The sequence below is a fragment of the Lithobates pipiens genome, unplaced genomic scaffold (genome assembly GCF_037356315.1).
Source record: "Lithobates pipiens isolate NorthernLeopardFrog02 unplaced genomic scaffold, aLitPip1_a1.2 Scaffold_3, whole genome shotgun sequence".
Taxonomy (NCBI): Eukaryota; Metazoa; Chordata; class Amphibia; order Anura; family Ranidae; genus Lithobates; species Lithobates pipiens.
In genome coordinates this window covers 246,891,087-246,914,145 of record NW_027507790.1, presented here as the reverse complement: position 1 = coordinate 246,914,145, position 23,059 = coordinate 246,891,087, and the positions used below count along the sequence as shown (strand labels likewise).

Here is a 23,059-nt window from a genome sequence, read left to right as displayed (position 1 = left end):
ATGGGGGTCCCCATGAGAGTCTCTGCATACACCAGGGCTCCCATCAGCATTCCCGCTTAAATCAGGGTCCCCACCAGATTCCCAGCTTACGTGGTGGTCCTGATCAGCGTCCCCACTTACATCAGGGTCCCTATCAGAGTTCCCACTTACACCAGGATCCCCATCAGATTGTAAGCTCCACCAGCAAGACCCCGTTACCCTCTTGTATTCAATTGTTCTTTCTCCCTTATCTTGCAAAGCGCTGCACAAGCTCTTGGTACTATATCAATCCTGTACATTCCAGAACCTCTGCTTTTCCCCTTCACTTCAATTTGTTTGGAACAAGCAGGGCACTTGAGTTGTGGTCATGTACACTGCTCTATGCACACTGCACATCCCATAGTCCCTGGACCATATTGAGAGCGAGCAAGAGAAGAACCATTCTTACATATGGTTCAACCATAGAGAATGAATAGAGCCACCTTCTAACAGGAAGTCAGATCACAACAAAAAAATAAAAATAAAGAATTTGGAGATTTAGATGGGGCTCAGAACAATAGAAGGCCCTTTTTTATTTTTTTTTACAAGTACATACTTAAAAAAAAAGTCAAGTCAAACGTATACATGATTTATTATTGTTATTATTATTATTTTTTTTTGTAAAATACAGTACCTGCTAAATCTGAATCGGAGACACTTCCAAATCTCCACCCATAGAGGGCGCTCCTGCTTATCCTTTCGGACACACAGTGGCACTGAACAAAGCCTGTGCATTGCAAAGTCTGTCCTTTTTCTTCCCTGCAATCCACATTAGAATCCTGTTCCTCAATCTCCCTTCCCATTTCCACATTTTCATTCCCAACCCCTCCACATCTCCTGATCAATGGATACACACACACACACATCAGACTCTAAGCTCACATACACTGCTGCTGGACCTCTCTGCTAACAAGTGAATGCCTTTTTTTTAACCTGCTCTCCCAAGAAAATAAAGGAACCTGGGATTTTTCTATTTTGTATTTTTGCTTTTTTTGTGGCTTTTTTTTTTTTTAATGCTCAACATGGAACTAACTCCATAGATGATCTACCCCCAAAGGATTTAATTCTCTACAGGATTTTTGGATATATTTAGAATCTTCTAATTTTTTTTTTTTTTTTTTTTTGGATGGTTACTGTGTAGAGCCTGCAGCTTTCCTTCTTGAGCTTTTGAGTGAGTAGTTGGATCTATTGGATTGTGCTGTGTTGGGTTGAATTAACTTTGCCTGCTACTACGACAAGCTTACAGTCTAACCTAATACTGGGTTCTGCATGAAGGTGCCAGGGCTCAGGGTACCAGCCTTCAGAGGTGCATGTTGAAATATGGAGGGATGCCTTGGATTGTACTCATTGCCAAAGCTGGGAATTGTCATGCTTTTGACATTGCTGGGATCACATCTATCACAAGCTGGTAAGTCACATCTTCTACTCTCTGCTGTGTGGATACAGCAATCCTTGAATCCCTCCAAGGAGCTATCCCTTTTTCATTTTGCTGTACTTTTTTACTATATGCTGTATTTTAGCAGACACATCTACAGCTTCACATTGGAAAACATATACATATTAACAAACCTAAACTTTGCACCTGCAGCAAGGATGCAATGAATTATTTAAAGCTGGTGTCTCAGGGTTTCATGGGACTTGATGGATGATATATATATAATAAATTATCACATGTTTGGAGGAAATTATGCATCCCCCCATAGCCTCACCCCCCAGGCTTCAGGCACTTTGGCACAGTTGTGAACTGCTCTAGTACATAGATACATTGCTACAGCTGTGAATGGGTGTACCCTATAGATATACTTCCACAGCTGTCAATTGCTGTAGTAAATATACACACTGCTGCAGCTGTCAATTGCTGTAGCATATCGTGTGAATCTAACTATAGCTTTAAATTGCTGTAGCCTATCCTTACCCTATAGAGCTGGAGTTGCTGCAGCATGTAGTTAGCCCTATACAGCTTTATATTAATGTAGCAGATTGTTGCCCTATAGATATATTAGCTGTTGTAGCATGTTGGTAGCCTACACAGCTGTACATGGCTGTAGTTATCGTATACAGCTTTAAATTATTTTACCCTATAGAGCTGTAAATTGTTGTACCATATACAGCTTTACATTTCTTTGGCATGTAGTTACCCCATAGAGCTGAAAATTGCTGTAGCATATAGTTAACCTATAGAGCTGAACATTGCTGTAGCATATAGTTAGTTACCCTATATAGTTGATAATTGCTGTAGCATATAGTTAGCCTATAGAACTGCAAATTGCTGTAGCGTATACAGCTTTACATTTCTTTGGCATGTAGTTTACCCCATAGAGCTGAAATTGCTGTGGCATATAGTTACCCTATACAGCTGCAAATTGCTGTAGCATATAGTTGCCCTATACAGATTTAAATTGCTTTAGCATACAGTTAGCCTATATAGCTGAAAATTGCTGTAGCATATAGTAACCCTATATAGCTGAAAATTGCTGTAGCATATAGTAACCCTATATAGCTGAAAATTGCTGTAGCATATAGTTGCCCTATAGAGCTGAAAATCGCTGTAGCATATACAGCTTTAAATTGCTTTAGCAGATCGTCACCCTATAGGGCTGCAAATTGCTGTAACATATAGTTACCCTACACAGCTATAGCTTTGAGCTATCCGATATAGCTGCGAATTGTTGTAGCATTTAGTCATCCTGCAACTGCTAAAATTGCTGTAGCATACACAGTAGTTACCCTATAGAGCTGAGAATTGCTGTAGTATATAGTTAATTCAACAGCAGTTTTAAATGATTGTAGCCTATAGTTACCCTATGCAGCTGTGAATGCCTGTAGCTTTTAGTTTCTCTGCTGCTACTTTGAATTACTGTAGCATATGCTTACCTTACCAGAGCTGTGGATCGTTACAATATATAGACAGGCACACTAATGAAATTGTAAATTGCTGTGATATATAAAGGTACACGAATTATATTCTGAAATATAAAGGTAAGATGCTACAGTTGGGAATTGATGTACTATTATTGCATATAGGTACCTTATAGCATATAGCTATATACCTTATAGCTTCTAAACGCTGTATATATAGGTACCTTACTACAGCCGATAATTGCTGTGATATACAAGAGTTCTATATTGCTTTAACATATACTGTCAGTCATTGTACCCTATAGTATGAAAAGCTGTAATATACAGGTACACTATTAGAGTGCCTTATTGCTGTAACATATACAGGTACCCTAATTCTATGAAATGCTGTAATATACAGGTATACACACTACTGAAGTTCTATATTGCTATACGATGTACAAGTATTCTGTTACTACTATGAAATAATGTAATATACCCTACTACTACAAGAAATGCTGTAATATACAGGTACCCTACTACTATAAGAAATGCTGTCATATACAGGTACCCTACTACTATACGAAATGCTGTAATAAACAGGCATACTATTACAGTTACATGGTGTTTTACCGTATACAGATACCTTACTATACTACTATATTATGAAATGCTATAGGTCACAGGTACACTACTACAGTTCTATATTGTTATATATGGGCACCCTACTAGTATGAATGGCTACAATATACAGTATACAGGTACACTACTAGAGTTTCGTATTGCTATATAGGTTTCTTCTGCTACTATGATAGACTGTAATATACAGGCACACTACTACTTTTATATTGCTATAACATATACAGGTAATGCACTCTACTGCTATAACATACTATACTACTATGAAATACTGCAATGTTTAGGTACATTACTACTATTATGAAATGCTGTAATATGCAGGCACACTACTAGAGTTTTACATTGCTATAGCATATACAGGTTCCCTGCTATTTTGCTATAACATACTCTACTACTATGAAATGCTGTAATATGTAGGTACCCTACTACTAAAAATAGTGTAATATAGGTACCCAACTACTCTGAAATGCTCTATATGTAGGTGCCCTACTATTCTGAAATGTTCTATATGTAGGTACCCTACTACTATGAAATGCTGTAATATGGAGGTACCCTACGATTATGAAATTATCTATATATAGGTACCCTACAATGCTGTAATATGTAGATACTTTACTGCTCTGAAATACTGTAATATGCAGATACCCTACTACTATGAACTGCTGTGATGTACAAGTACTACATTTCTCTATCGCTATAACATATACAGGCACCCTGTGATCTGCTGTAAGTTGCAGGTACACTACCAGAGTTCTATATTGCTTTAACCTGTACATATACAGGTACTCTGTTACTACTATGAAATGCTGTAAAATACAGGTTCCCTTCTACTACTAAGAAATGCTGTAATACACCGGTACACTACTACAGTTCCATACTTCTATAACACACAGGCACCCCTCTACAGATGGCAGATTGGCACACTGCTATACACTGTCGATTTGTGTACAATCTAGACAATTGCCACATGCTGCGATTTGCTGTAGGTTGCGGCTGTGATTTGATTTGCTGTTTAGTACAGGCACATGGTCACAGTGGTGACTTACTGTAGCAGATAGGTACATGTGCTTCTTGAAAAGGCTTAGTGACATTAATCCATGGCAACCAATGGGATTTTTTTTTTTTAGCTGGATGTCAGATACTGCCATTTCTACTATAGATGGCTGCACTTGCACTTTATCCTTATCTGCACTCCTTTATTTATCAAGCCTCTTAATATAAGCTTTACAATGTGTCCAGATGTAACACAGGGAATATGTTGTTTCCATAGTAGTGTCTTATTATAAGGGAGATCGTGATTCTCTTGAAGTTGCACGATGTGTTTGATAGCTTGTGCTAGTAGAAGGGGGTGAGTGAGGGTTTAATGTATTTCTGCTGTAAACGTGCTGTGCAATAGTAATGAGTTCCTGCAAAGGGATGCACTGGCTGAGCCTATATATATATATATATATATATATATATATATATATATATATATATATATATATATATATATATATATATATATATATATATATATATATATATATATATATATATATATATATATATATATGCTGTTCATCAAAGGATGGCTCCTCCAGCTGTAGTGGGACTATAAGTCTCAGCATGCTCAGATCTACAGCTGCACTAAAACAGATTGAATCAAGATATCTCCGTATGCTGCTGACAACAATGGGTGGCTTGCAACAGTGCCCCAAAGGTGTAGCAGCACCACAGTCAATGTGGCCACCCATCCCAATTTCCCAGCACTGTGATTTAATGATCTCCATAGGGGGGTATCAGGCTGGGCATTGCTGCAGAAGGTGATAACCAAGAAGGTGGTTAGGAATAAATGAGAAGGGCATATAGATGTGCTGATACTGAATCTGGTGGTGAACTAAAAGTCCCAGCACACCCTGCAGATCCCCCATCAGCTTGCATTAGACTCGGTCCCTTAGCGCTGCTGTAGTTAGTCCCTCCATGCGTGGTGCTGAACGGACAGCGCACCGAGCTCTGTGACAGCCTATGCACCCGACACACCATGCATCCTGATGGAAATTATCAATATCCATTGACTTTTAAGAGGGGCTGCATGACCATCTGACCTGAATGAAGCATTTGTGTTCCTTGCAGGGCAAAGCAGCTGCATTTATTCCCTTTGCACATTCATGCTTTGCTCTCCCCTAAGAAAAAAAAATGGCAAGGAGATGAGCATTAGAGAGTATGAAGAGCCTGTAGGAGGTGCCCACAAGGATTCTATCTATAGGTAGCAGAATCCCATTAAACTTTCTCTGCTTGGCAGCCTACCACAGATGCATCTGTTTGGGAGCTTGTGCTTTCCAAGGTTGAAGATTGAATAATGCATTCATGTTAACTCACTGGCTGAAAGAAGCTTAGGGATGCCAGAGCAGTTGTGTATTACTCAGAAGTGTGCTTTTGTTTAAAACTGCTTTCAGTGTCACTTTAATTAAATACTAAAATATCATCTTTTCTATCAAGTCCAGCCAACACTGCAGGTTGCAATAACGTTTTAGACCATATACAGTATGGGTGAGATGTAGGGTTGCCCACCTGTTCGGGATACACCCGGACAGTTTGGGTTTGGAATCATGCGTCTGCCTAAAACCCGGACACGTTATTCAGACTGGACTATGGCTTTCCAGCAGGGTTTCTGGCTGCAGTTGGCTATGCTAAGCTCTTTTTTACACTGACCAAAGCCAGCACTAACAAAATGAACAATTCCCACCCCACCCCCCACACCGATGGGAGAGGAGAGAGGGCTCAATCTGCACCTCTTTCTCCCACCCCTAGTCCTCTGTGTCTGCCCACACTCCAATCCCCGGCGCTGTGCCTCAGAAAAAGGATAGGGGGGGCCAGAAATTGGAAGTCTAGCAGCCTCAGCTATATCTGAGTGACTGGCAAGGGGTGAGTGAGCTCACCATCCATCCCTGTCTGTGACTGAAGCCCCCCCCCCCCCTTCTCTCTCCTGCCTCTGAGTGAGTACACTAAGGTAAATCAGGGTTCTCAGAGCACTCCTTACATCAGACATTCCCTTTACACCAGAGGACACAGTGTTCAGGCTTACAGCAGAGTCCTCTCCGTACATCAGAGTGCTCAGTGTTCTCCCTTAAATCAGAGTCCCCAGAGTTCTCCCTCACATCAGAGTCTGCAGAGTCCCCTCTTATGTCGCGTACACACGACCGGACTTTCCGGCAGACTAGGTCAGACGGAATCATTCCATGGGATAGTCCGATTGTATTTGTGGGATAGTCCGATTGTTTTAAAAAAAAAAAAAAAATCAGACGGACCTAGAAATAGAAAATGTTTCAAATCTGTCCGACGGACTCAATTCCTATCAGGAAAACCGTTCGTCTGTATGCTGGTCCGACGGACCAAACATGATGCTAGGGCAGCTATTGGCTACTGGCTATTGTACTTCCTTTTCTAGTCCCGTCGTACGTCATCACATTCAAAACGAACGGACTTTCGAACAGACTTTAGTCCGTATGTGTGTGAGCAAGTCCAGAAGTCCGGAAGTCCATCGTAACTCAGTCGAAAGTCCACCGGAAAGACCGTCAGAACTTTTCTGCCGGAAAGTCCGGTCGTGTTATAAACTTCACATGATTAGAAGTGATATGATAGCAAAATATATGCATAGTTTATACTATTAAAAAAAAAAATTGCTGTGTGCCGCTAAAGTGTTCGGGTTTGATGTGAAGAAAAGATGGAAATCCTAGTGAGATGGCAGCACGGGCAGTGGGGTGTGTTATGGAATTTGGTTTCTTGAAATTTGATTGCTTTCTGTTGTATTCTTTTTTTTTTTTTTTATTAGCCAAAATGAGCAAAGCTAATAAAAACGAATGTAAAATGAATGTGATTGATTGCTCTACTCTACAGTTTCCAGAAATCGGGCCTCCATGGCATTTCATCTTTCAGTGGTGTCACTAGCCCTCCATGGACTAAGGTTAAAGTGTTACTAAACCCAGGAGCCTGCATTCACCATATCTGATCTCCCACAGTACTCGGAACATGGAAATGCAAATATTTTATTAAATATAAACTGCTAAATACCCTTTCTTACCAGCAGTCTATAGCAGGCTTGTGACTTGCATCAGTCTCTGCGTAAAGCTTGTAGGAGAAGTTTTCATTCTCCCCTGGCCCTCTGTCTGGACAGTGCTGATTGGCCCTGTGCTGATCACATGCACTTTCCAAAGAAAAAAAAAACTCTCTAGCAATATACGCCAAATCTAAATCTATCACAAGATGGGTTGGGGTCAGTTAAAGCGGACCTTCAGTACATTTTTCAACTTTCCATGTTCCTTGGGCAACAAGCTTTATCGTTTTTTTAAAGGCACGGTTTACCACAATTTTCCACGTGATCCTGATGCACAACAATCGCATTGTGTTTGGGATGCTATTAAAGGGCAATGGCACCCAAAGGTGTTTAGTGACTGCCATGCAATTTGAAATGTCAAAGATTCTGCCCACAATTTCAAAACGTGAAGTATGAACGGAGATTTCGACTCTTTCTCACCCATAATTTTTCCAACAGCCGAATACTGATGTGCTTAAAGAGGAAGTAAAGGCTATTTAAAAAAAAAAAATGCAACCTGCAAGGCAAAGGCATAATGAGCTAGTATGCATAGCATACTAGCTCATTATGAATAACTTACCTGAGAACGAAGCCCCCGAAGCGGTCCTCCGTCTTCATCTTCACCGCTGCCATGCATCCCGGAGTGACTTCCGGGTCTCGCTGCTCCGGCGCTGTGATTCACCAGACCCGCGATGACGTCACTCCCGCGCATGCGCACGGGAGCCGACAAGAGCGGCATTTCGCCGTGGTCTGCGGCCTGCCCAGTGCGCCTGTGCACCTGTCTTTTTGTAAATATCTCCTAAACCTATACGGTTTAGGAGATATTTCTTGGACCTACAGGTAAGCCTTAATCTAGGCTTACCTGTAGGTCAAAGTGGTTTGTAAGGGTTTACAACCACTTTAAGGCTTGCAGAACACCATTTATCCTTACATATTGGGTCCAATGCCTACAAAGAGCCTGATGGAATCATACTTTTCACTTCCTAAGTAACCAATGAGATTCTTTCTTGCTTGCAACCCAGCACAGGAAGACGACAGGGCAAATCCAGCCGGTTGCTGTAGGGAACAAGAATGGGACTATCTTCTGACACTTCTATGCATCAGGCTTAATTATGTTGATAAAGGCCTTAAATTTCTTCTTGCAAGTCAAACTCTTTATTTGTAATACACGCACATATGTCTGTGGGCATCATGTGTAACAAGTAAATGTAACAAGTTGTGAGATTTTATACAATTTGCCTTGAAATCCTGTTAGGTGTACTGGTGCATGTTGCTGAATAAATCAACAGTGACAAGTCCCAGCATCTGTTTTATGTTCTTTATTGCTGCCCACTGTGCTGCTGTGCATCGTGCTAACGTTGCTGATGTGAGGAGTATTTATTGGCATGTTAGCTAGAGGGGTGTAACAAGGGAGCATCTGTAAGATAGGATCAACGATGAGAGCTTTTCTTCTTCTTTTTTTTTTTTTTTTATAATACAAATACCCATATCTTTATTTGGTATAATTGCAACACTCGCTTAATAAATGGTGCTAATAGTATGAATTCCCTTTGCAGGGTCAGGGAGAGTCTTTGAGTTTTAAGTATCAGTGAACCCCCAGATGGCCAATACAATATGTAGCCGAGATTTATGGGAAAATCAAAAGCTGTTTATGAGGCCATTGAGAACCATGTAACAGTGTGGCGATAGCACCGACAAGGCTCTGCATTACCTTCTAGCTGTAATTTCCTGCATCTGTGTCAGCTTTGCAAGAATGAAGCTGTTATGCAACAGTGTAATGCCACGTACACACGATCGGAATTCCGGCCAGAAAAAGACCGATGAGAGCTTTTCATCGGAAAATGCGACCGCGTGTATGCTCCATTGGAATTTAGCTGTCCGAATTTCTGCCAGCCAAAAATTGATAGCATGTTCTCAATTTTCCCAACGCAAAAACGGATCGGAATCGGAAATTCCGATCGTGTATATGCAATTCCGACACGCTAAAAATGACGCATACTCAGATTCAACTACGAGACGGAAGCTATTGGCTACTGGCTATTGAACTTCCTTTTTCTAGTCCCGTCGTACGCATTCTAAACGATCGGAATTTGGTGTGACCGTGTGTAGGCAAGACAGCTTGAGCGGAATTCCATTGGAATTCCGTCGGGAAAACCATCAGAGCTTTTTCAGACGAGGATTACGATCGTGTGTAAGCGGCATAAGAGTGTTGCAGAACTGAAATATTAGATCTAATAACACTAACAACATTATTATTATTATTATTATTATTATTATTATTATAAGAGTAAGCATAGACATTTCTCTAGACCAGCCATTCTCAGCTAAGGTTCTGTGGAAGCCTTTGGTTCTTCCAAAGTTTATGAGGGTTTTCATAAATTCTGACTGATTGACCTCCCATCTGATGGTGCCTGCATAGTTCTAGGTCCAACGCCACTTGGCAGAGCTAGCAGCATGACACAAATGATCTTTTTAGATGTCTGTATAGGTGACAATTTGACCGCTACAGTAAAGGGTACATTTTCCTCACTGTTCACCAATGTAAAGGGCATTTGCTCAATGAGCCCCCCCTCCATGAATGTATTTTAGCAGCACTTTCCTGAGACCTAAAATGTATTTTAAGTCTTCTTCAAGGGTAAAAAGTTTGAGGAAGATTACTCTAGACTTGTAATTTTCAACCAGGGTTCTGCAGAACCCTTGAGTTCCTCCAGATATTGCTAGGGGTTCTTTGAGCTTTTGCTGTCTTACCTCTTGTTTAATGATGCCTGCATATTTTCTTGGCCATTGCCATTTGGTAGAGCCAGCAGCATGCCACCAATGATCTTTTTTTATCTGCCTGTAAGGGAGGTATTCTGACTACCACTGAAGGGATTTAAACCTCTGACTGACCATTACTGTAAGGGGTATTTTGACCCCTAATAAGTTGGTTTTAGTAAGGTTCCGTGAGACTTGAAAATAATTTTAGGGGTTCCTCCAGCAATTGTTAGGGGTTCCTTAACCTTTTGCTGTCCGATCCCCTATTTAATGGTGCCTACATAGTTCCTTGGCCAGTGCCATTTGGTATAGCCATCAGCATGACAGAAACAATCTTTTCAGCTGCCTGGTCAGGTGGCATTCTGACCATCTGACCATCACCAAAGGGGTTCAAATCTCTTACTGACCACCAATGTAGGAGGCATTTTTTCTATTGACCCCCGATAAGTTGGTTTTAGTAAAGGTTCCCCGAGACTTGCAAACAATTTTAGGAGTTCCTCCAGCAATTGCTAGGGGTTTCTTGAGCTTTTGCTGTATGACCTCCTATTTAATGGTTGGCTACATAGTTCCTTAGCAAGTGCCATTTGGTAGATCCATCAGCATGACACCAATGATCTTTTTGGCTGACTGTTATTATGGCATTCTAACCCCCATTGAAGGGATTCAAACCTCCTATTGACCACCAACGTAAGAGGCATTTTTTGACCCCCGATAAGTTTGTTTTAGTAGGGCTTCCCCAAGACCTGCAGATTATTTTAGGGGTTTCTTTGGGGTAAAATGTAGAGAAAGGCTGCTCTAGACATAAAGTTACAGTTACATTTTTGAACCACAGTACCACCTTCTGGTTGGTGCAATTTATAAAACCACAGTACCACCTTCTGGTTGGTGCAATTTATAAAACCACAGTACCACCTTCTGGTTGGTGCAATTTACAAATATAATGATTCTCTATGGAAATCATTGCTATGGCCAGTCTTTAGCCTTTAGTCTACTTTCAACTAACAATTGGATGATGGTCTTGCTTTTATTGGTAGCAAGCATTGAGGTTGATTCACTTAGCAAGGTGAGGCACAGGAAAATATGCAATACTTAGAAATTACATTTGCATAAGTGTGGATGTTTGAAGAGAACAAACTTGCCTTCATCTTCTACAGTTCACTTTCCTAATCAGAGGTTGGACTTTTTACATTACCATATGAAGGGGGCTTAAATAAGGAGCTTTTAAAATACTTTAACATTTCTGATTTTTCTTATTTTTTTTTTTTTTTTTTTTTTTTTTTTAGAATTGCAGTACTAGGGTATTGTACCATGTTAGTCATTGATTAATGCAGAGAATTTGGAGTTTAATGGATACCTTTTATTGGTTAAATTATTACAGATGCGATCTCTCAGAATGACTTAGGTCCCAGATCTTTTCTTCAGGCTTTATAATGAATTATATAAGGTCTAAAAAAGGTATCTAAGTCACCCGGAAATTTGGCATCTTTAATCATCTATGTTAGTCAATAAAAGGTAGCACTTATACTTCAAACTTTCTTTATAAGAATCAGATGTTATTTTTCTTATGTACATTGTATTATATCACAATTATTTCCTTCGATCCTGTATTGAAATGGGTCTTTGTTTCATACTTCTGTGTTCATACCTCTAATATTTTGTTTTATTATTTTATTTCCAAAATTGATTATTATCAAAAGCCTAAAAACATGAGAATTTAATAGGCAGTTAACAATCATCTTTTGGGCTTACACGATATTCAAGCGTATAACGCCTTTGTGACTGATACTGATGACATGGAATTTTAAGATTACGACTAAACAAAGGCTGGGGTTGCCCCCCATAAAGCAACAGATGCCTTTTAGGTATCTGCTATTATCCCAGCTATCCATTCAGTATAAATACAAATGAACAGTGGGCATTCTCCAAATGTAGTCTCTCATCAATTGATATATTTACGCGGGAAGGTCCTAAAGAGGACCTGCCTCTCCAGGGGGCCATGCAGTTAACAAAAAGGGGTTGAACAACAATGCTTGAGGCAACAGATGGAGGTTGCAGGGGGGTCAAACAGCCTTCACTGCCCAGCTAAAGCCATTGACTCTGGGATTAGGGTAGGTTCACTGATGATGTTGTGTGGAGGAGACAAGGAAAAGGGCCTTCAAACAAAATTACAATTGCAAACTATCTCAGAAAAGTCAATTCTTTAGCTGAATGTTCAGCTGAATCTTTTTACTGTTAGAAACTTCCTGATAAGGCATATCCTTCAGGTTTTTTCTTATAGACACATACAGAGAACCAATGTTTTAAAGGGATCCCGCCATCACAAAGGCAACACAAACAAAAGGCAACTGTTGGCAAAAGAGGATTGTATCAGACCTAATTTGCTGATAATTGGGGTGCACGTGGATTTTACAAACGTTGCCAGTCAGTTGTTACTGCCTCAGATATCATTTAGATTAAATAAAGCATTTTTTTTTCATGCTTGGTCTCTTTTGTCCCCTAAAGATCTTGGAGACCTTCAAGGGTGATAGAATGGATTAGGCAAAAAAATAAGTTAATGACCTGTTATGTACATAGATTTTAAAAAGTATGTATGTACATAGATTTTAAAAAGTCAGTGTAGCGCAGACAGAATTTACTGTGAATTGCAATGTTAAAAAATAACCTTTTGCCTAAAGTATTCAGTGGTCAAGTGACAATTATAGGAGTTTCGTCTGTTTGCATAGCCAGGGGGTTGGGTAGCCCTATGACGTTAGGTCACTACCAGGCTGCTGTTGGAGTTGGCACCCTTTGTTCCAATCCTGATGTCAGGGGCTGAATACAGGAACTGCAGACATGCTGTAGTTCCCAAACAGGGGCACAGGGTACACAGGGCACACAGGGGCGGGCTAACAATGCTACTACAGCATTGTAGCTTGTGATAAGAGTTGAAAGTGCACAAGCACAAGGACAACCAAACATGGCAATTGGGGTATATATATATATATATACCATTAAACACCAATTGGTGTATACATACATACACACACACACACACATATATATATATATATATATATATATATATATATATATATATATATATATATATATATATATATATATATATATATATATATATATATATATATATTCAAAAGTATTGGGACACCTGCCTTTACCCGCACAGGACCTTTAATGGCATCCCAGTCTTAGTCCGTAGGATTCAATATTGAGTTGGCCCACCCTTTGCAGCTATAACAGCTTCAACTCTTCTGGGAAGGCCGTCCACAAGGTTTAGGAGTGTTTCTATGGGAATGTTTTACCATTCTTCCAGAAGCGCATTTGTGAGGTCAGGCACTGATGTTGGTCGAGAAGGCCTGGCTCTCAGTCTCCACTCTAATGCATATCAAAGGTGTTTTATCGAGATCAGAACTCTGTGCGGGCCAGTCAAGTTCCTTGAGTGCCTGACTCATTGAAATGGTATATATAGTGTATGTATACACACATCATATTTAGCATTGTAGGAACATTGGCACTGGAAGCTGGGGGGGGGGGGGGGGGTCATATTGCTTGAGGTATTTATAATGGTATTTGGATCAGGTGTCTGGATTTTGGGTTGGCAAACTTTCCACACCAGAGGATTTCCACAGTTTCCTTGGCTTGTAAATGAATGGATCTGAGATGAAATTCCCATACCAAGAATTGGTTGTCGCGGTATAAACTGCAACTCCAACCAACTGCTGATGGACTCTACCCTCGTACCGTCTAAATACTTTGTGTCATTTCACATTCTTCATTCTATCATTTTTAACCCTGATGAAGGGGTTGAGCCTAACCCCGAAGGCCCTCTGTAACATGTTGGCTCGCTCATTTATCCTAACTCACTTACCTGGGACAATTATGTCTTGGTGTGGTGCTTTAAGGCCGGGTTCACACTGATATGGCCGTGGCTCCCAGCAGGGTGTCCAGGGCGTCCCTGTACACCGATTCAGGTAGGAATCAGGTCCGAATATTTGCCTGTATTCGCACCTGAAACTGAGCCAAAGATGTACAGGACCCTTCTGCAATACGGACCGCAGCCCTGGAGCTATATGAACCGGCTCCATTGAAAGTCACTTGTCATGCGAATTGGATGTGGGGAAAGCTGTATCCAATTCTCATCAGTGTAAACCCAGCCTGGGCTTTAGCCTTGTCTTCTGATGCTGCATCTTCTCCCGTGTAATGGCGTATGTGTACTCTTTCATTTGCACATACGTTACTGCTATAGGCATAGTTTAGTCAATTTCCAGTTGTACAGGGCATGATACTTGATATGACTATTGACAGGGTTGCCAACCGTCAGTGAATTTACTGACACATTTTCCATGTTTTGTTAGTTAAAAATGCTGCGGTAGGTTGACAACACTGATTATTGGTGATTTTAATACCATATGGAGTACAGGGTGCACATTTGTTTTCCGAATTTGCCAAAAAAGTTACTTATTTTTTAAGTTTATTACTATAGTACTCTCCATATAAAAAGAAAAGGAGACCTTATACAAGGGACATTAATTCATCAGCTTCTGATCTATAGAAGTCCCCCTCCCCCACAATGAGGAAAAACAGATCAGCCTTCAAATGGTAAATAGTATATATCTGTAGCAATGCTATGAATAACCAAGCATATGATATTCTGTTTTCTACCTCCTTATCATCTGGACCGTTGCCAGCCTGGAATATGGTTCTTGTTGTTGCATGAAACACATAACACACTCAGATTAATTGCACTAGTCATTTGTTGTGCTGTGGACCCCTGATAAGGAAGGAGGTGGGCATGCTAGCCTACATATAATAGAACCATCTGGCGCATCTCACATATGTTGCTATACATGGCTTCAAAATCCCTTCATTGTGCTTATTTAATCATCAATTCATTTCATGTTTAAATATCAATTAGGGTAAACTGTAGCACATTTAATCCAGGTGGTGAAAATGGAATTACGTGCGATAAATATCGCTGATATCGCCTTTTGTTGTTTGAGGGTTGGCGCCGTGAAAATAGCTAAATGAATAGTAGATATGCATTTTCGGGGGCTGTTTTACCTTCCAAAGGGTTTGTCCAGCCAGTCCTACGATTTATACTGTTCCCCTAGATGGCACAGTGAGGTTGCAGACCTCAATGTTTAATATTGCTGTTAAACAACACGGCTTGGTCACTGCCTAAACCCCTATCTGTGATTGAGAAAATGGTGGACTGATCACATCAGATCTCGCCTCTCTTTCATGTCGACACATGTGTATGCAGCACAGCTGTTGGCTGGTATATATATATATATATATATATATATATATATATATATATATCTATATCTATATATATATATATATATATATATATATATATATATATATATATATATATATATATTATATATATTTTTATATATATATATATATATATATATATATATATATATATATATATGTATATGTATATGTATGTATATATATATATATATATATATATATATATATATATATATATATATATATATATATATATATATATATATATATATATATATATTTAAAGTAAGATTTACTAACAGTGAACCCAAATCCACCCAAAGCCAAGCAAACATAAAAATATAAGTGAACCAAAAGCCCAGTGACAAAATGCCTAAACTAAACAACCTAACAGAGTAACAGAAAGCCTGAAAGTGGACTGACTATATACAATATATACAAATTGAGAATGAAGTAAAGGAGGGTAAAACTGGAGGTGCAGGTGACGTATAGGAAGGGGAAACCAAAACTGGGATCAGGGACAAGGTGGCAGGGTTCAGAATAGAGGTACAAGGCAAATGAGCATGATTGAGAGCAGGATCAGATGACCAGATAGCAGTATCTGGCAGCAAGCAAAACACTGGAGCGAGGGGGAAATGTAGAGCAGGGACTAAATACCCTCTCAGCAGCCAGAATCAGGTGGAACTCATTACTGGGATCTGTTGGGAGACACCCAGTGGTGGACACTGGAACTACAATCTTTCACTCTGGGAAGCACAGTGCCACTAGCAGGTGATCCAGTTCCTGACACTGAGCCTACATGACTCAGTGGTACAATGGACAGGAATGCTGGAGAAGAGCGAGATGAGGATGGACATACTCTAACCAGGAAATAAGGTAGTCCTGCTTCCTTTGTGCATTGAAATCCGAGTATGCAATATCAGTACAGGAGAGGAGCATGTACAACTGTGCAAGACTGAAGGTTAGGATGGAGTTCAGCTTTAAACCTAAAGCCCCACACACACTATCAGATTTTCTGCTGATTTTTTTCCTTCAGATTTACCAAAACCATATAATATGAGGTCAAAGGAGTTTCAATTTGTATGCAATCAGGCAGGCCCTTGCACTACATGGTTTTGGTAAATTTGAAGACAAAAATCTGCAGAAAATCTGATAGTGTGTATGGGGCTTAAGCCTTTCCGACAACAAAATCATGGAATTTTGTTTGAAGGATGTTGGCTCCAACTTGTTTTGCATACACACGTAGTGACGTTCAAGACATGCGGCGAGCTGATAAAAAGGAAGTTCAATAGTCATGCGCCACCCTTTGGGCTTCTTTTGCTAATGTGTTTCGTTGAGCATTGATTCCCAGCATGCATGGACTTTTGTGCGACGGACTTGTCTACACACGATCGGAAAGTCCAACAACAAAAATTTGTTGGCGGAAAATTTGAGAAGCTGCTAGCCAACATTTGTTGACGGAAAGTCCACCAACAAATGTCCGATGGAGCGTACACACAGTCGGACTTTCCGTCAACAAGCTCACATCCAACATTTGTTGCCGGAAAATCTGATCACGTGTACGCGGAATTCCAGTCTGATAATGGCAGCACAAAAGATCATAAACAATAGTAAGACCCAATACACCAATACACCAGGGATTAGAACATACAAATATACAATTTATTATTGCTGAAACTTTGTCCTCCCAAACTTTTTGCACCAAATCTCCCACGCTCCAAACCCATCACAGCAAGTTTCAGATGCTGAAAGCCAATGATCCGTCCCCACACTTTAGAATGATACGTTCTCTTCTCTCTTGCTCTCTTCCATGCCTTCAGCGATGTTCTTATATCATCAGATTTAGTGGTTTGCTTTTGTTGCTTTTGGAATTGACACCGCTGCTGTGTTCACTGTGGTGGATATAATGGATGGCATCCAGAAAACTAATTTGTGTTATATCAAAGGGCAATGTAGGCGAAAATAATGTTCCAAGGAAATGTTTATAAGAAACTCATCAAAGGCCATAGGCATTCCAATGAGATAACGTTCTTTGAAGGCATTGATGCTCATTTAAAGGTTTAGTGCATGTTTGCAAAAGGAAAAAAAAATAGAAATGAAATGTCATTTTCGTCTTCTTTATTCAGCTGAGTTGATTTACTATAGGAAGGGATACTCTTCACCTAGGAAAGAGTATGCTCATTTTGCTCAGTGAATGAAAAGATGTGTTTATTTAAATCATCCAATCACGTGCAAGAAAAACTTCAACTGATTTTTAAATTTCCATTGCCTGTGATTTGGTATTCAGTGTATATATACAGTGTAAACCCATGGAGGCTGGTGCTCAATATTTTTGGGGGGGACGCAAACAAACGGAAAAAAAAAAAACATCAATTGCAGCCACTGTGCCATCAAAAGCAGATACTGTACCCATCAATTGCTGCCACTGTGCCTTCAAACGCAGCCACTGTGCCCATCAAACGCAACCACTGTGCCCATCAAACGCAGCCACTGTGCCCATCAAACGCAGCCACTGTGCCCATCAAACGCAGCCACTGTGCCCATCAAACGCAGCCACTGTGCCCTCAAACGCAGCCACTATGCCCATCAAATTCAGCCTCTGTGCCTTCAAACGCAGCCACTGTGCCCATCAAACACAGCCTCTGTGCCATCAAACGCATCCTCTATGCCATCAAATGCAGCCACTGTGCCCGCAAACGCAGCCACTGTGCCCATCAAACGCAGGCACTGTGCCATCAAACACAGCCCCTGTGCCATCAAACACAGCCACTGTGCCCTCAAACGCAGCCACTGTGCCCATCAAACGCAACCACTGTGCTCATCAAACGCAACCACTGTGCTCATCAAACGCAGCCACTGTGCCCATCAAACGCAGCCACTGTGCCCATCAAACGCAGCCACTGTGCCCTCAAACGCAGCCACTGTGCCCATCAAATTCAGCCTCTGTGCCTTCAAACGCAGCCACTGTGCCCATCAAACACAGCCTCTGTGCCATCAAACGCATCCTCTATGCCATCAAATGCAGCCACTGTGCCCACAAACACAGCCACTGTGCCCATCAAACGCAGCCACTGTGCCCATCAAACGCAGCCACTGTGCCCATCAAATGCTGTCACTGTGCCATCAAACGCAGCCACTTTGCCCATCAAATGCAGCTACTGTACCCATCAATTGCTGCCAGTGTGCCCATCAACTGCAGCTACTGTGCCCCATCGAATGCTGCCAGTGTGCTCATCAATTGCTGCTACTGTGCCCCATCAAATATTGCCAGTGTGCATCGCACTTACCTGTCTCGCAGCGGGTCAGCGGCGGTGTCCTACACGCTCCTGGATGTCTTCTTCCATCCTCTATCAGTCATCCAATCACATCGCTTGACGTTTCAGCCAACAGGTGACAGGTAACAGACCCAAGCACCTGATTGGCTGAGGGGCAGTTCAGTGTTAGCAAAATGAATTCCTTTGCTTTGCTAACACACAGCTGAGTGAACAGCGAATGCACAGCATTGCGCCCTCTGTTCACCTTTTTGGGTGCCTATTAGAGCCTATGGCTCTAATCAGGTGCTTCCAAAAAACACCCCCCATAGATAGATTCATGCAATGTCAGTGCCCCCAGGGAAAGTGTCTTTCCGTGGTGGGCACCTGAAGAAGAGGAGGGACCTGGAGTGCCGGCGGGGCACCCTAGAAGAAGAGGACCGGGGCTGCTCTGTGCAAAATGATTGCACAGGGCAGGTAAGTATAGTCACATTTTGCAATTTTTTTTTTTTTTTTTTTTTAATAGCAAGGGTTTACAACCCCTTAAATAATAATAATTATTATTATTATTATTATTATTCAGGATTTATATAGCGCCAACAGTTTGCGCAGCGCTTTACAATATGAGGGCAGACAGTACACTTACAATACAAATCAATACAGGAGGGATCAGAGGGCCCTGCTCGTTAGAGCTTACAATCTAGAAGGGAGGGGATACATTTTAATAGTTACTATTTGCAATTAGCAGTGTGACATTTATTAGTAATAATAAAAATAACAATAATAAGAATAACAATAATATGTTGCTATGATCGTCAGCTCCATCTAGTGGCAATAATGCAGTGATTTTCCTGATTAAACAATTTCAGGGAAATACCACATTGGGACCACTAGATGGAGCTGGCAATCATAGGAAATAAACCTGTTAAGCAAAGTACAGGGATTATTTGTGATGGCTGTGCAAATTCAAAAAAGTGTATACAGTATATATATATATATTTTTTTTTTTTTACATATATACATACTCTAAATTAATTCATAAGGCCTAAGGTGCGATTATGCGATTATGCTTTAACTCTCACCTGTTACATTAAGGCATAGGATCAGTTTATTGTCAGCTGGAGTCGCTTGTTGGTGCCCATCTTTGATCCATAATGAATGTCTCTAAGTAGATCTAGATTTCTACCCATGGTGCAATGTTTGATTTAATCAATAGGAACAATATCCAGAGCTCATACCTGAATACCCGCCGCTGCCATCCTCCCTGCTTACAATTCCTCTGCAGTGCTTCCAGCCTGATTTTATGCATTTTTTTTCCAGGACCAGAACCCTCCACACCATCTATAATGCCGGATAGTTTTATGGATCTTTCTAACAGCTGAATCTGAAAGTGTGTCGGGATTTTCTCTGGATCTGTTAATGGGGAGGAAAAAGCTACATGACTCTCTTAAAGATTTTCATGTATAATTACCCACGCAGCTCAATCTTACCGGCAAGGCTTCATTTATAGGCAATACGCATCTCATAAAATATTCCACTCGGCAGTGCTTAGGCTGATCAGCAAATGAGCAATGCCTGGAAATATATAGAGCTGGATGTATAGGAAAATGAATCAAGGAATGCCTGGAGGAATGAACAGATGACCTGTATTCCAGGCAAAAGGGTATTTTATATAGTTCTTTATTTTCTGACTGTTGTATATTAGCAGTTGGCATATTTCTGTCTATAATGAAGGTAGTTAAAGCCTAACTTTAACTTTATTTTTTATTTTTGGATGGGACAAGTTAAAATTTCAAGTTTTTCCTATCATTGACTCTATTGGGGAGATTTTGCTGACTTTCCTGGTTACATGCTGGGCAAAGGGACAGGTTCATTTTATTGACCTGAGCCTATCCCAAGCAGCGCATACTCAACCTTCCTTCACTGCCTTGTTCAGCTATCGGGTATGAGAAAAGAAGCCCTGTATAAATGTTGAGATGACTAAAGCCCTGTACACACGATTGGACTTTCCCGACGGGAAATGTTGGATGATAGGCTGTTGGCGGTAAATCCGACCATGTGTACGCTCCATCGGACAATTGTTGTCGGACTTTCCACCAACAAATGTTGGCTAAAAGGTTTTCAAATTTTCCAAGGACAAATGTCTGTACACAAGTCCATCGGATAAAAGTCCAAAGTACAAACACGCAGCATGCTCAGAAGCAAGGCTGAGCCAGAAGCGGTCGGTCTTGTAAACTAGCATTTGTAATGGAGAATTAACATTCATGACGTGGCAAATTATGAAATCTGGAAATGCAGCGCACAATTATCTTCTTCATTAATTAGATAATAATGAAGCTGATTTGCTGGTGATACTGATGGAGTTATTGCAAACAAATTTTCAAAGGCTTTTTTTCTCTAGTGATATCAAAAATAATATTATTATGCTTTTTATTTTTTTATTTGTGCAAGTTACAACAACACCATTATCCTGTCGTTTTTTAAGATCAAAGATACAACTATGTTGGTGCCCCTTGTCAATTTTACATTGTATTTTTTTAAATGTAACTGACTACTCCAAAACTGTCATTTGAAGTAAAACACATAGCCAAGTATTATTCTATACAATTTTTTTATTGTGCATTTAAAAAAAGAAAACACATAAAATTAGACATGTTATCTGCCAATAGAACTTAACCAAAAAGTGCATTCTATGCATCCAAAAATATAGAAAATATACCAAATCAAATCATTATTCAACCCAAAAAATAATGTCAAAGCAATAACTCCAAGGCCAATAATAAATTACACGTTTATCTCCTCTGATTCTGCAACATGTCTGACGATGAACGGCCGTTCAGAAAAGAACTGAAAAGTGTGAAACGAAAAGCACAAATCAACACTCACCAAACTTCTACTAATACGAAATTAGCAGAAGGAGCCCAAAGGGTGGCGCTAAAGAGCTGAAAAACAACGTAGTACGTGACTACGTTCGTATTTGTAGGCCAATAATTGTGTGGTCCTGTGTATGCAAGACAAGTTTGGGCCAACGCCCTTCAGACAAAATTCTACGGTTTTGTTAGCCAACAATCCAATCCTGTGTTTGAGGCTGTAGTCTGAGCTTACACAGGGCTAAAGACTGTCTAACTGCATCGATGTGACAGCACTGGGCCAATCACCAAGCACCATTGATGTGACATGAGAGGAAGGGGAGTGCGTTACAAGCTCTTCCATACCTGGTACTAGCAACTACTGCTCTTAGCAGCTGGTAGGGGCAAAGCAGTGGAAAAATAAGTATGTCCTGCTGGCTGGTGTTTAGAGGTGGTATGACCTGCCAAGAGTGACATGGGGTATAGTTTTTTTCTGGATTTGTGAAACAAACCTTCATGGTCGCAGCATGGGTACCACCCTTTCTATCCTCCATTATAGCTTAAGGTGGACTGATGGGGGGGTTGTAAAAGCCTTGGCTCATTTAAATGCCCCTTGGCCAAAGGTGTGAATGGGTACTTGTCATTCCCTGGGATTTCACCTGAAGGAAAGTGATATTGCCCTTTGCAGCACAGAAGCAAATTTTTTTTCCTGTTAAACAGCCATGTTTAGGCACTGAAGGGCACCAATAAATTAGCAGATGTTTGCTTGTAGCTCAAGGTCCACTTTAAGGTGGCACAGTATCAAAGTGCATCTATACATTGAGTTATTTTACACACAGTATACTAGTTATTTTCCTTTAATTATCCAACAGTTTTAATTGGGATTTCTGCTGCCATTATCGTTTTTACAATTAAAACTCAGACTTGCTTTTTAAAACATTTTTCAGATTTATTATCAAGCCGGCCATGCAAACTACCAGTCAGAGGTCATCTTAAATTAAAATGTCTAAAATATGGGAACAGTTGTTAGAGTTAAGTAAAGTATGTGACGGGCATTAATCTACTAGAACGCAAATCTGTTCGTGCTGGATTCCGGTAATTGCCACATACAAGTAGGACCGTAACCATCTGGCTTATCAACAAAAATGTGGTCACTAATGAATTTGAAACTGAAGTCTTGACACATCCCGGCTTTAATTTGAATTCCGTGCACTGACTCTTCTTTGTAGACCTGACTAGACCCGGTAAATTGTGTCCTGAACAGGAAATAGCTGCAGGTTTTCATTGGATTTAAATGAAGGTCTAATTTGAAGCAATCATTTTAGAAAAAAATGTTGTGTATTTTATTTTTGTAAAGCCTACTTTATTTA

The 23,059-nt window shown here is 40.4% G+C and overlaps 1 protein-coding gene across 1 annotated transcript in view; it reads left to right on the top strand.

Annotated features, from left to right (window-relative positions):
- Positions 1-772: 772 nt before the first annotated feature.
- Positions 773-23,059, top strand: part of DCC (DCC netrin 1 receptor) — a 987,065-nt gene continuing 964,778 nt past the window's right edge. The window contains exon 1 of the mRNA XM_077462998.1: positions 773-1,426. Within this exon, the coding sequence (XP_077319124.1) occupies positions 1,339-1,426 (88 nt within the window). The 5' untranslated portion in view covers positions 773-1,338. The remainder of the gene's footprint in view (positions 1,427-23,059) is intronic.